The sequence below is a fragment of the Lygodium microphyllum genome, unplaced genomic scaffold, assembly GCF_053477565.2.
Source record: "Lygodium microphyllum isolate KBCC unplaced genomic scaffold, Lygodium_microphyllum_v1.1.10 scaffold_261, whole genome shotgun sequence".
NCBI lineage: Eukaryota > Viridiplantae > Streptophyta > Polypodiopsida > Schizaeales > Lygodiaceae > Lygodium > Lygodium microphyllum.
In genome coordinates this window covers 48058-63433 of record NW_028229742.1, presented here as the reverse complement: position 1 = coordinate 63433, position 15376 = coordinate 48058, and the positions used below count along the sequence as shown (strand labels likewise).

Here is a 15376-nt window from a genome sequence, read left to right as displayed (position 1 = left end):
AAGAGCTTATTCAAAGAGTGTTTGTTTCTCTCGGACTCTGTTTTCCGTCTTTCGAACTTGGCAAGCTCTTTTGGCTCTTCAGTTCTTGCCAGTTAGATTGAAGTTCAGGCCACTATTTTTTATGGCTACACCTACTTCAGAAAATCTCTACACCAGTCCCTTTCTGACAGCCTTGTCACTAAAGGATTGGATAACCTCAATATGATCTTTTTTGGGAATGCATAACTTTTTGGGCTGTACTTATAGTGTTCAGCCACTTTATATGATTGTTAATACAATATTTTCCCACATAAAAATTATATCGTGGGTGCATGCACATGCACATATGTACAGGTGTGCATGTTTATGCGTGCACATACATGTGGCTCTTCATTGGGTTGAAGGCCTGAAATGGTAGCTACTATGTTAATCTTGCATTAAATTAGCAGTAAAGTTCTTCGAAGACTGTTTATCTATGAATTCTCTTCTCTTAAAGAACAGAGATTCCTGAGACCTTGCCTTGTCGTAATGATGGAAAATTCTATTCAAGATTGCCTGTGAGCTGACTTGACTGATGAATAATAGTAAGCCTGAGTCTGTTACAAAGTCTCTGATATTTTATTGCGGCAGCAAGTGAATAAAAAATAAAAGATTGTAGAGCAACAGACTGTCCTCTCATTAACAATCAGTACCAGTGTTGCTAGTGTCATGGCAGAGCTTGACTGTCGATTTCAGAAGACAGACAGCCACCATTTTTGGAACTGGAGGAAGAAAAGTTCATGATACTTTATGGGTGCTCTGAGAGCTGACCAGCTATGAGGCACTCTGAGAGCTGACCAGCATCTGAGATTGATAATCTTTTCTGATTTCCCATAAACATTCTGCTGCTTTCTTCATTGTTGGCCGATCATGTTTTGTTGGTGCAGAACACTTGAAGGCCAACTCAAGAACCCTAGTAGCTAGAAGGTGAGCTGCCTCATTCTTCTCCAATCTTGGATCCAGGAGATCTAATAGATTGCCATCAAGAAAAGCTTTGAAGGCCTGCAGAAAAAAGAGAGACAGTTATAGAATCTTCCCAGAGCAGAGTTAAGTCCAAACAAAAGGAGCATGTAAGACCTTACCCAGCGCACAGTTATACGTTGCTCAAGAACTCGACTTTGTTCAATAGGTCGCCTGCCTGTCAGTAATTCCACCAGCAATATTCCAAAAGAATAGACGTCACTTTTAGGTGTAAGCTGATAAGATTTCAAGTACTCGGGGTCTAAGTATCCAGCTGTTCCTTTGACTTGTGTTGAGACATGGGTAGCACCTGATTCCATAGGACCAACTCTGGAAAACCCAAAATCAGTAACTTTGGCCCTGAAACTTTTTGTCAGTAATATGTTTGTGGCTTTGACATCTCGATGAATAATTGGTCGCTCTGCAGCAGCAACATCAAAGCAAGAAAAAGAAATCAAACTCCAGCTTCAAAAGCACATTGCCTTGCCTACTCAGTAAGTTACGATGTTTTCACAATGATATACACCCAGATTTTAAGGGTATGTACAAGTGAATATGTGCAGGTGTAATGTCAACATCAAGTTTATATGTGATTCTACTAAGAAATAAGCTGAGGAGTGTACCATCTACTGTTCCAGAGCAGGACCATATTTCACATTCACATGCTTGATAGAACTAATCGATAGGCATTTGTTCCTTATTTCACATTCAAATTCAAATCAAAGGAAATGTCTCCAACCAATTACTCTATTGACACCTAAATTAGTTGCTTACAACTCTTTAGTGGATGTACTTGTAAGTAGCCTCCGCCTCTGGGTGGTTTTTGAAATTGACAAATACTCCAGATAAACGGTCTGATGGGATCATTTAGTCCTATGGCCAAGAACCAGTTCGGCCTCAAGTTGGACATAATGAGCAATGTCCTCAAGCTGTAGAACTTCCTCAGTTGGAACTATCAATTCACCTTTCCCCACTCCTTTCAAACGACTCGGGTGGAACATGAGATAAACTTGGATCTTCGGAGGTAAATCTAGCTCATAAGACATGCTATTTATCTTCTAATATGCTTCTTCTTCCTTTCGATACCCTTGAGCAAACGTGTTTAAGGGTTCAACAATGTGAGCACAGTCCTTAATGAACTTCTGAAGAAAACCATTAAAACCCAAAATAGCTTTTACTTGCCTTATGGTCCTCCATATAGGCACTACTTGAACCTTTTCGAGATCACACCTGCACTTATCGTCTCCTTGCTGTCGCCAGTTGCTGACATCATCAGCAGACCTTGTGTTTGCTATACCAACACCACCATGTGTATCTGCATTTTTCTGTTCAAACCTCTCACCCAACTACCACATCATCGTCTAATGAGCATTTTGCTGATTTTGCTGCCAATTGCTGCGCTGTCAAATACTAATCCAGCCTCTTCTAAGATGCATCTTCTACTACCTGATATCTCTAGAGGCTATCCACTACATTTCGAGATTTGTCACGAGGATGTGAAATTTTATTGCTTTGCTTAGCATTTGATTAAAAGTTAATCAAATGTGCGGATGTGACTTGCACATGTGAGGTGCAAGTTAAGTGTTTCACAGTGTGGGACCTAGGACCCTGAGATATCAATTGGTGTCAAATATAAAAGTTGTAATAAGTTATACCTAACACGTACTAGGTGGTATCCGGTGTCAAATCTGGGCCTAGACCAATTTATTGGACACTAATATCAGTGGTGACAGTAGAGACTAGGCATTAATTAATTAATTAATGCTTGTCTAAGGGCTAATAACTGCTCAGGGATACTTCAAAGACAATTGGCCTAGCCAATTTAATTATTGGCACGTGAAACTAATTCTTTGATCACTAGAATAATTATTAAATTGATTTTCAAAATTAATGAAAATCAATTTAATAAGCTGGATAATGCTGGAAAATGAAATTAAAAGACTAGCACTTGGTAGACTTGCCTATGCAAGTGGAAAAAACGTTTTAAGGAACTACTGGAAGCCTATTCCAACCATTGTGAGAGAGAAGAAGGATATTAGAGAGCAAGAAGAGGCTGCTGATATGATTTGCAACCACCAAGAAACAGTCCTACAGCGTATAATTATAGTTTGGAACCCTCTAGGAGCAAGTAATAGAAGCCAAGGTCCTTCTGGTGCAAGTGATAGCCAAGGTCTCCTAGTCATCTCTCAAGTAATCTCAACATTTTCCACCAATTTGAACCATTAGAGGAAGAGATTTCAATTAATCTCTGTTGTAAACGCTAATTTACAACAAAAATTAGGGTTTTGATAGCTGCCTCAAGATGCGTGCTCAAAATTGAGGGCCTAGTACTTGAATTCCAACAGTTGAAATTGAGGAATTTCAAGGAGATTTGAGAGACTAGCCAGCCAATATCAGATTTGGGGCTGAATTTGTCTTTCAAGAAGTAGAGTGAAGACCAATCCCCAAGCAAACCAAGGGGCAAATTGGTTTGAAGGCTTACTAGTTAGTTTTGATAGCAAAAGGCACTTGGATTAGCGGAGGAGATCAAAGTATCTTAGTTGTACTCCTGTCTACTGAAGGATTCATCGATGACGATCGTTGGTGTCAAGTTCTCTATCACATTTGTGGTCATGAAGTTGACTATGACCTATCACAGACCCTAGAAGCACAGTGCACCACTCATTGAAGATTGGGACAATGGTCTAGTCTTTTTGGGAAACCAAACTAAGGTTGTGCGCATTGAAATGAATAGCTAGAAAACTACCTCAATCGTCCTAGATGTTATTTCTAGCTTGTTCCGTAGTGACACAATCTATCCCCTACCACAAAAGCCATTGAACAAATATGTTTCATGCCTCGAGGATGAACATGATTGGCTTCAAATTCTTGCCACCTTAGAGTTACCGTTCATACAACAAGGAGAGTACAAAGAAACCATTGAACACCTGAGTCAACAAGGCATAAAAGCAGCCCCTGTCAATATGCATGATGCCCTATGGAGCAATGCAACCAATGGACCTATTCACTTTGCCAGTTGTTACAACTTTGTTCAAAACTATGATCGTAAGACTAGAACAAGTGTTATGGAGTACTAGATAATAGAGAAACAAAAAATTGGGGAGTTAGCACTCACTTTTAAGCTGGTAGAATAAGCCTTAGGTCCCCATCAAAAATCACGAAAATAGAGTAAAATCCTACAATGGACCAGAGGTTAGACCATACGCCTAATGTCACTTCAAATGGATTGTTATTCTCTGCCATCAAGGAGTGTGTGCACATAAACTTACTTGTATGAATCTGCCTCTGTGCATCTAGTATCAAAGTGACGAGTGTAATTAAGCTACGTGGGCATTAAAGAATGTATGGTCGAAAGTGAGTGTGGACAAGGACTTATAAGATGTAATAGGAGGATGTGTGAATAGTGGGTAAGAGAAATAAAAACCCAGCCTACGCATCCTATCCAATGGATGTCGCATGGAGACGCCTTGGTTCCCGCTGCCCAAAGGACCAACCACCACCAAAAAGACATTGGCCAACCACCCTAGAGAGACACATAGTCCGACACCAAGTCAACCAGGCCGCCTCAATCAATATGTACATAGCCCAAGGAATATAAAAATCCGCCCAAGGAATAAAAACCACTACAATGAGGAGCCACCGCCCAAAAATAAAACACTGTCGTGATAGTGTGAACTACTTGAGATCGACAATCCAACACTAGCGCTGTTAAGAAACTTGAACTGCCATTGGAGACTACAAGCAATCTGTAAATATGCAAGCCAAGCTTTGAAGTTGCATGCAAATGAAACACGATACCAAGTGCACAACTGATGTGGACAGTTACCCAACCGGTCGACTAGAGCACTTCAGTTGTTGCAATGCACGAGGCAAGTGATGACGCAATGCACAAGAGGAACAGGTTTGACAAGTAGTCACTGTGCACAAATATGAAAGGTGATACGGCATGCATAAGAGCAGCTTTTCTAACCGGCCAACTAGAGGACAACGCTTCAGCTACTGCAATGCATGAGGCAAGTGATGCCGCTATGCACAAGAGGAACAAGTTTGACAAGTAGTCGCTATGCATAAATATGAAAGGTGATACGTCATGCATGAGAGCAACATTGTAAGCGCAGGGAAGAACATGAGAATGACAATACTTTAAACTTAACCAACTCGATCAATTATCACCATGAAAATTTATAAAAAGAGAGAGAGAGAGAGAGAGAGAGAGAGAGAGAGAAATCAACACCACGTTTAGAGGGGCCAGTTCCCCTCCACCTTTACACGAATTTATTGAAACAAACCACACGCACTGAGTGCCTGAACCATATACAAAGGGCTGATTTGCTGCAATTCTGAAAACTAGGGTTTTGAAACCCTAATTTCTACAAACTCTAGGCAACAAGCTGATTTTCTTCTTCAATGCTTGGATTAGATCAAACTAAGTGGAAAGTGCTTCTTGGATGAGAGACGAATTACAATTTAAAAAGAGTGCAACATTGAGCATCTACAGAATTTAAGAAATAAGAAACTTGTAGATAATCCCTAAACTGAATTATTCAGATTTGGGATACAATTTTCAGATTTGGAAATGTTTGGACATACAGTTTTCATATTTGGAAATGTAGATCAACTTAAGATTTGGAGCAAACATTCAAAGTCAAAATTTTGTTCAAATTTGGGCCCAATTTCTAAATTTCACAAATTTGGGGCAAATCTAGATAGAATCGGATCAATATTTAGGTTCAGTAACATTCAAATTGGGGAAAAATGTTCAAATTTGAGACTTAATGAAAGAACTGGGGCAAAATTCAGTATTTGGGAAAGAAATTGAGATGAAATTTCAGATTTGAGGCAAAAGTTTTCACATATGGGGTAAATTCAAAGATTTGGAGCAAATTTTCTCAAATTTGGGACAATTTTAGGTAGAATTTGGGCCAACAAATAAGATTGGGCAACATTCAAGCCGGGGCAAAATGTTCAATTTTCACACTTGGGAAAAGAATTGGGCCAACATTTCAACGTTTGGGGAAAAAAAATTCCATTCCAGGCTTGAGCAAAATTGGGCATAATCATGTAAACTTGGGGTAAAATTTCCTAGAATTGGAACAAAAATTGGTAGAATTGGGGCAAAATTAACAAATTAAAGTTAAATTTACTAGAGTCCGGGTGATTTTAGTGTAATTGGAGCAAAATGTTTAAGTTTCTAATTTGAAGATTCAAGAAAAGGAAAGAGAGAGAGAGAGTCTACAATCCTAATTTGGACAAGTCACAAAGTTGAAAGAAACAAGACTATGCAAAGAGAGAGAGAGAGAGAGAGAGAGAGAAATTTGGAAATTGGGCCAACCTAAGCGCATGAGCTAGTGGACATTGGAATCTTGATTGACAAGTCGTCCTGTGGACTGAGTCGTGACCTGTCACCGATCACACCGTACACACAGCCAACCAATCGCAAAGTTGTGATATCGTCGATCAATGCTGTCCACGTCCACGTCCATAAACACCAGCAGTTCACGTTGCCACGACTGACACGTTTCAATATTCCTTGGTTCGTAACATTCGTTGCTTCTTAAGCATTGATTATCAATACATGGTCCAACTAAACTTGACGAAAAAGGTCCGCGACCAAAACCTTATGTTAAGGAAATGCCTTTTTCTTCCTTGGATTGAAACGTTTGGGCGTTTCTCACCATGATGAAACATTTCGCACATGAAACGTATTTCATATTTCACATTTCGCAATTACCCCGAGTGAACCCACCTATCTTACCTATCCACGTTGTAGTCTGCAAGCTTGAAGGCTTGAAGATGGTTCCACGACCCAAGCAACATGATCCAACGTCATCACTTCTTTGCATCCACCACCAAGTATGCCAACAATGAAAGAAAAGATGGAGAAGAAAAAGGAGAGAAAAAAGATGGAGAAAAGCTTCACCACGCTCGATCCCTCACCCTCTCGCAATCTCACAACGTCACACACAACTCCAAAGTAACCCGCTTACCATTGATGGGAAGAAGAATACGAAAAGCAAGAAGAAGATATAGAGCTTCACTTTCCCTCAATCCCTAACTCAACACACCTATCACTCTCTCACTTCCTCACTCTCAACAACATAGATAAGATGATAGGATAGATGAAGCAAATAGCAAGCTTCAATAGTTGCACTAACAAAGCTTTTGCAGCATGGATGTACCAAAAGGATAAATACAACTAAGACCTCCCACCCTTATATAGACCAAGATTACAGTTACGGTTAGGTCACTTCTCTGAGGTATTGCCGCATTATCCTCTCACAACACATACTAGCCTCTCCCATTTTTCACAAAGTATGATGATCTCTAACCAAATCTTGGAGCGAGTTTGTGGAGTAGAGACATCCTAGAGGACTATAGCATGGCTCCACCCCACAATCCAAATGAACCAAGCAATAATAGTAGCAATGAGCTCCCATTTGTGATAATGGCCCTAAGTCCACTATGCCTACAAGTAGTCTAGAGTGAGGATCTAGCTCGGATATTGACCAATGATGAGAACTATTCACATAGTAGGCCTCTGTCTATGACCCAAGCGACAGTCCCCCCAAGTCACAACCATGGTCTCTCTTGTGTCATGAAAGACCATCTTGAGGGCTCTCCTCATACCTCCTAAGCTCTAAAATACTCCCATAGACAATGTCTCTACATCTCTAGCTCACCCACACCTTGCACATGCCATTGGGACCATGCTATACTTGAGCCAAGTGCCAACTTAAGCTCCTATGAGCTAGAGCCATAGAAAGAGGGATATCTTCCTATGCTTGAAGCTGTCATCTATCTTTCTCCACAAGTCTGACAAAATGATCTGAGAATTGAGATGCCCTGTTCATGCAAATGCTAGATGTGCTGTGATCCTAGTCATTTGAATCCTCCTCACCAGCCTGGTGGTGTAACAAAAAAGGAATCTATGCATGGTCTATCAAGGAATTTGGTCCCTCCAAACCCACTCTCCTAGATCCCCATTGCAACCTCTAAAGGAGACTCCTCTGTTAAGCACAGTATCTCCATCCATCTATCCAAAGACTTATCTACAGTATCTAACAAAATGGTATTTTAGCCATTTTGTTGTACAACCCTCTAGCTCCAACATGTTCTATAGAAGGGACTTGGTGTGTGCCACTCATCATACGATTTATCCCTATTCATACCTCTCAGCCCACAAGGGTGCAGCCATCATCAGTCCACCCTCACCTACACCATCCAAAGGTGCTGCCAGCCTTCACTACTTGCTCCTCCGGCTGATGCTAGCTGACACTGCCAACCTGCATGTGGCTCCTACCACTGCATTTTTGCAGCCAACTCATCGTCAACTGGTATTGCTGCCTGTTCAGAGGTTTTCCAGCCATCATGACCTGATCAGCTGCTGTGTTTCCCTTGCTGCTCAATTACTGACATGATCAGCTTCTGCATTTACACCTCCACTCAGCTGGCAACCTGCTCAAGTCCCTCCGTGACCAACACCAAATGCTGCATTTTGGCTGGGATCTGCTCCATCTGTGGATTTCGACACCCTCTGATCTCTCTGCAACGTCATCATCAGATTTTCAGTCATTTTCTTCACCAACTGGCCCTCAGCTGTTACATCACATCACCCTCTGCTCCAGTCTGCTCGATCTACTCCGAATTTGGGGAACTCAGGATCTATACACGGAGGACATCATTCTCCAGCACTCTCTCTCAGACAATTCCCACGAGAGTCAGTGGTTGGTGAACATCTTGGCTCTTTGAGCATCTACATTGTATCATCTTCTCCACTCATTCATTCACAGCATTCATTCATTCATCACATACATCTTCTCTCCCTTTTTGGCATTTTGCATTTTTATCTGAAGTTACTATGTTCTATTCATGTTCATACATTCTTTCTCTATGCAAACTACCTGCTGTCCTTGATACATGTATTACACGAGGTAGAATGATCTCAAAAGAATGCAATATCTAATGGTGTTTTTCTGACACTAAAAAGAAATATTTTGTCTCAGTAGTGTCCATGTCTCCAAAGGAATCGGTTTTCAACCTTTTAATCAATTTGCACTACTGTTTTTCAAACATTGTTTTCGTTATAACCTCATCCCAAGTTTGTGTCTATACCCTCTTAACTGTACAGCACATGTACCTGTAACCAGAAATAAATCCAAATTGTGTTTGTCATAATTGATTAGTTTGAGTCATAGCTAGTCCTATTGGAAAAGAGGAGGGTGCGACTTTAGTCACCTCAGCTCCTACAGATGGCTCTGGACTTTCTTAATGTTATGAATACTATGTACAAAGAACATTGAACGTATTGCAAGGTTCAAAATACAGTGAAGGATGACTTAAGAATCTGTTCATAAGCATTCATATCAATTATTCACAATCATAAATTATCAAATCAAACAAAAATGTGCAGTTAACATCATCAAAATACAAAGCATGTAAACCTGAATACAGATGAAGATATGTAAGGGCATGTGCAATATCAATAGCTATATCCAATCGTGTAAACAAGTCCAAGACCACTCCAAACTCACCTGCAAGAAATAACACTAGAGTGTTTATACTGCAACCACTCAAATAAGGCACATCACACAAATCATACAAACTGACAACATTCAGCAACATAAGCATCACCCACGATCAAGATGTTGACGAAGATTCCCATTTGGCACATACTCTTGAACCAAAATTCGTTCATCTTCCCCTTCAAAAAATCCAATTAGCTTAACAAGATTTAAATGCTCCACTCCTGCTAGCATATTGACTTCACTGTGAAACTGGTCAGTTAATCTTGCCTCAAATATATCCTGTCAGCCAACATATGAATCACTCAGTAAACTGTAGCTACACATTTTATTGAAAAACCAAATCCAACCACATAGTATTCTATCCATGCATCCATGCATATACATACATATTCCTGTAAACATGCGTGCCCTTGCGTGGGCACGCATTCGTGTCTATGTGTGTACAAGTGATCATGGGTGAATCTGTCTGGTGAACCTGTTTACTAGAGTTTCTGGACCAGCTGAAATTTGCTGAAGCTTCATATTGGCTCTTGCAAGCTGTTATCTAATCTGGTTGTCAGTTTCTGGCCCTGCTGCCCATGCTGGGCTGCCCTGTTGACTGCAATAGCAGGTCACTGTTCCTTCCGTGTTGCTGCAATTAGACTTTGGCCTCACAGGGATAGTTTCGAGTAGTGTGCTGGGTCTGGACAGACCCTCAAGGAGCTCTATGTATTGGCCAGGCAATCTGCAAAGGAACTTCTGCAACTGTACCTATCTTTGATTCTCCTCCTTCAGTCCTCCCTTCTTCTCTTGTGTGAAATTCCCCTTATTATGCAGCCTGTTTTACTGCTATTGCAATTCATTTTCAGTCAGATGTGGCTACCCAAAATAATATAATAGTATATGAAAAATAGGATCGTTCCAAGACTCCAAAGGAGACAATTCAATAATCTGAATCATGCAGAAACAGAAAACTATGATGCTATATATGTCTTTGAGACTCTCCATGATGAATTTCAGCGGAGTCATCAGGTGCAGAGCCACTGTACAATATGAAGTTTCCTGCCATTGTCCAAATCGCTCTTTGGAAATCAAATACAAAGGCAAAGGAAGAATAAAAGATCAAGGAAGGGGTGCTCAAGATGGATGGTAGTGGCCCAAAATTTGATCATGCTTAGCAAGAGACCTATACAAGCTTGAAATAGGAAGTACGGATGCAATCCAGTATCAAGGCTATGGGCTCATGTACTGAAAGTGTAGTGATGGAGCGCACGAAGATCGAGACAGTCAGTGTTCGTTAGCAGCAACGAGACAAAGAGTGAGAGAGAGCAGAGTAGAGAGTGTGCATGATCTTTGCGTACAATGACAAGTGTACCACTTCAGGTTTTTAGATAGATATATATGTGTAAGTACAAGTGCTAAGGGTGTGTTCACACCCTAGCACATTAAAAGGCACGAGGGCCTTTATTCCCAACAACCTTCCACCTAAAGGCAATGTGCCTTAAGAGAAGAAAAGAATCAGCTAAGTCTAGGTATCTACAAAGTTGAAATACATATATCTATCCAACTCCCATCATCTGTCGGCAATGAGCAAACCGCTCTGCTGGAAGACCCTTCGTGAAAAGGTCTGCAAGATTATCATCTGTATGCACTTTGAGAAGCTCAATGCTCTTGCTGTCAAGTACATCTCTAATGAAGTGGTACTTCACCTATATGTGCTTCGTCTTTGCATGCATCAGATGTAGGGTTGTCTTCGGCACTGAGTTTCACATATGGAGGCAATGGAACACCAATTGTTTCTCCCCCCCCCCTCCCCCCCTCCATATTGAAACGCTACAAGACCTTGGAGATATACTCCTACTAAGATAGATAGAGCAATCCTTTCGACCTATCTCTGAGTATTCGTATGCCAAGAATGTGATTTGCATCACCAAGATCCTTCATGTCAAAGCTGCCATGAAGACTTTGCTTCAGTGAGTCCCAGGCATGAGTATCCCTGCCAACAATCAGCATGTCATCTACATACAGAACCAAGATAATCAAGTTGCCATCTGCTGCCTTCTTAGTGTACAAGCAGTGATCCACTTGACTTCTATGGAAACCTTGAGACTGCATGAATGTATCAAACTTATGATACCATTCTCTTGGTGCTTGTTTCAACCCATACAAACTCCTTTTGAGTTTACATACCATCTTCTCTTTGCCTTTTTACACAAACCCTTCAGGTTACTGCATATATATGTCTTCATGCAGATCACCATGTAAAAATGCAATCTTTACATCCATCTATATGAGCTCCATATCTTCAGCTGCAACCAAGCCCAAAATGGTTCTCAATGTAGTCATTTTGACTACATGGAAGAAGATCTCATCAAAGTCAATTCCATGTTCCTGCTTGTACCCCTTCACAACCAATCTTGCTTTGTACTTTGGTGAGGAACCAGAAGTGACCATCTTGTAAACCCATTTGCATGGAAGTGTTTTCTGCCCTTTAGGCAACTACACCAAGTCCCAAGTGCCATTTTTTTCAAAAGATTCCATTTCTGACAAGATGGTTTTATACCATTTCTTGTTGTCCTATCTGTCCATTGCTTTCTATACAACAGGCACATTTTGCTGCTATAAAGCGGGCACATTTTGCTGTCCAAAAGGTATTTCTTCCCGCAATACAACCCTACGGACCTCCTCAGTCTTTTTAGGCTATTTATGCATGCAATCTTTCCGAAGATAACATTATTGCTGCGTACTACTTTCCTTTTCTCGGGATCCCATAATCTATACCTCATTTTACTCTCGTCACCATATCCTAGAAAAATGCAATTACAGAGCTTTGACTCAAGTTTGTTGTGTTTTTCTTTATAAATGTGCACAAAAGCCTCGCAACCAAACACTTTCAAGTGAGTATATGAAGGTGGCTTGCCCGACCACGCTTCTTGGGGAACTCCCCCTCCCCCTCCCCCCCCCCCCCCCAACAAGACCTGTTTGGTAACCAATTAATCAAGTGTACGACTATCATAACAACCTCTACCTAAAAACCATGGGGTAATGCAATATGAGACAGCATCATACGGACCTTATCCTATCTGGTCCAATTCATACACTCTGCAACTCCATTTTGGGGTGGATTATGAGGAGCAGTGAGCTTCCTCTTTATCCCTTTGCTGTCACAAAATCCCTGAAAGGCCTTGGACACATATTCTCCACCATTGTTAGAGCAAAGACACTTAAGTGTCTTATCAGTCTGATTTTCAGCCAATGCCAAGAATTTTTTAAACTTGTCGTGCATTTCATCCTTGCTACGAATAGGATAAACCCATACCTTTCTTGTAGCATCATCGACAAAGGTGGCAAAAGATTTCTTTCCCCCTAAAGATAATCCTAGCATCTGACATACATCTGAATGTACTAACTCTAAAGGAGAAGATTTCAACGAAAGAGACTTTTTATGGGATGTTCATGCATGTTTACCATAAACGCAATGATCACAATACTCAAAATCAGCAGAACGAAGACAAGGCAAGTAACCCAAACGAGAAAGCACTTTCATTATTGTTTGACTCATGTGTCCCAACCAACCATGCCACAAAGAAACACTTGGCTGCTTGGTCACGGCAACAACATGATCACTTACACTAGATACATGAAGAGGATACAAAGTATCATTTTTACAACCTTTGGCAATAACCCTAGATCCCTTACAGATCTTCAATTTCTCATCACCAAAGGTGGTATGAAAACCATCATCATCTAGCTACCCTGTGCTAATCAAGCTCTTCTTGAGTTGAGGTACATGCCATACATGCTGAAGTGTGAAGACAGAGCCATGCTGAAACTGCAACTGCACAATGCCAATACCTACAATGTCACATGCATAGTTGTCCCCAAGATGGACAACCACCATGTCGACCCCCTATATAGGCAGAGAACCACTCACAATGAGGGGTGACGTGAAAAGAAGCACCTGAATTGAGAATCCAGGTATGCATATCATCATCAATATCTACAAGTAAAGCATATGCACCAACGTGTGAAGAGACCAAGAGTACGTCATTCCCACTGTCACTGTCATGAGTGACTACATTCACCTCTTCAATTTTGACACTACTCTTCTTAGGTTAATCCTCTTTCTTCTCTTCCTTGCTATCATCTGTCTTCTTGCCCTCTCCTTTCTCTTTCTTCCATTTGTAGCAATCACGTTTAAAGTGACCCTTCTTGCCACAATGATGGCATTCAACATCTTTGCCACGTGATTTACTATGTCCCTTGCTATCAGATTTGCTTTTCTGTTGTGATCTGCCCCTAGTATGCAAAGCAATAGAAGACTTACTGGATGCATTATTCTGCCGATTCATTTCTTCCATGAGTAGAGCACTCTCTACATCAACATACAAAAGAATTGCATTAGAATTGCTCATAGCAATCCTGAATGTATCCCAACTCTTTGGAAGAGTGCAAAGCAAGAATGTAGCCTTAAATTCTTCATCAATCAAGAACTTCAAGGCAACCAGCTGGCTGAAAATGGAGTTAAACTCACTCAAGTGAGTAGACATTGCTGTACCCTCTTTCATACGCAAATCCATAAGCTTTTTCAGCCAATACACTTTGCTTGGAGCACTCTTCTGTGCATACAGTTCTTCCAGTCGAGTCCAAATAGCATACGCAAAATCCAAACTTTCAATGTTTAACAACAAGGCATCAAAAATCGATAGCTCGATGGTTGAGCATGCATCCCAACCATCCTGTTCCTGTTAGAGAGGATCACAGCCAGGCAGGTACAGCCAGGCAGATGCAGTCCAGTCGGACTGCTGCAGTCGGACCTGCAGCAGTCGGACTGCCACGTGGCAGTCCGACTGCCTGCAGCCATTTTATTCCTGGCTGCGCCCTATTTTGGCGCCCCGTTCTAGGTGATTTTTCGCCTATTTATTGCTGACGTTTTCAGCAGTCTGGCCATTATTCTCTGTCGCAGATTACAGACCGGTGCCATGCAGATTTCTGTCTCTGTTCACAGATTTCAGACAGCAGACAGTGCAGACTGCAGCAGACTTCGAGGTGGACAGTAGGTCGCATCGTCGAGGTGGAGACACGCAGTCCAGCGCACTGCGCCCGTGTATATCTTTGTATCCAGCATTCTTTATACAGCAGATCTTCAGTGTACACTGTCTCTTTCTCTCCCTTCTCTCTCTGCGTTCTCTCTCTCTCAGTCCTACGCTTCCGCACCGCTGCACTCTGACATGGTATCAGAGCAGTGTTTGAGGGCTGACTGAGCGCAGAATCAACCTGAAGAGGAGTTTCCATCGCGACACAAATTTGCGTTTTTTGCGTTTAAGGGCAGACAAGAGGGCTACGCCTTGGAACAAGGCTGAAACGAGTGTGGGCACACAGGAAAGGAGTACAGGTGGTGGATTTGCTGCTGTTTACTGCTGTTTGACGCGGAGAAAGTTTGAGTTTTCAACCTAAAAGTGCAGGTTTTGCTTTTTCATCGCCTCCGGCGGGTGAAGAAGCTTCGGGACGCGGAAGAGCCTTAGCAGGCTGAGTTTACCCAGTCAGAGGGGGCTGCTTTTGCGTTTGAGAAGGCATTGCAGGTGAAGATGTCTACAGAGATGGACTTGGAGTTCCAGGCGATTATGGACCGGAAGGTGCCTGTCCTACCGGCTCTTCCTACAGATCAGAAGCTCGACGGCAACAACTACCGCATTTGGCGCGTTATGATGTTGGCCATTCTGGAGTCCTATGATTTGGCGGAGTTGATACAGGAAGATATTGACCGGCCTTCGGTAAGAGATGAGTCCAAACTCTCTTCCGATGCTCGTGCGGAGTTGGCCAGGGCCCAGTCTCATTGGGACAAACTGAATGCCAGGATTCAATCCTTTCTCTTTCTATCATGCACTACAGCC

At 41.7% G+C, this 15376-nt stretch overlaps 1 protein-coding gene across 6 annotated transcripts in view; it reads right to left on the bottom strand.

Annotated features, from left to right (window-relative positions):
* Positions 1-401: 401 nt before the first annotated feature.
* Positions 402-15376, bottom strand: part of LOC148008221 (calmodulin-binding receptor-like cytoplasmic kinase 2) — a 57659-nt gene continuing 42684 nt past the window's right edge. For all 6 annotated transcript variants that reach the window (XM_087674399.1, XM_087674397.1, XM_087674398.1 and 3 more), the window contains 4 exons: positions 9614-9782; positions 9420-9509; positions 1101-1399; positions 402-1020 (listed from right to left, as the gene is read on the bottom strand). In XM_087674399.1, coding sequence (XP_087530525.1) covers positions 793-1020; positions 1101-1399; positions 9420-9509; positions 9614-9782 — 786 coding nt within the window. In that variant the 3' untranslated portion in view covers positions 402-792. The remainder of the gene's footprint in view (positions 1021-1100; positions 1400-9419; positions 9510-9613; positions 9783-15376) is intronic.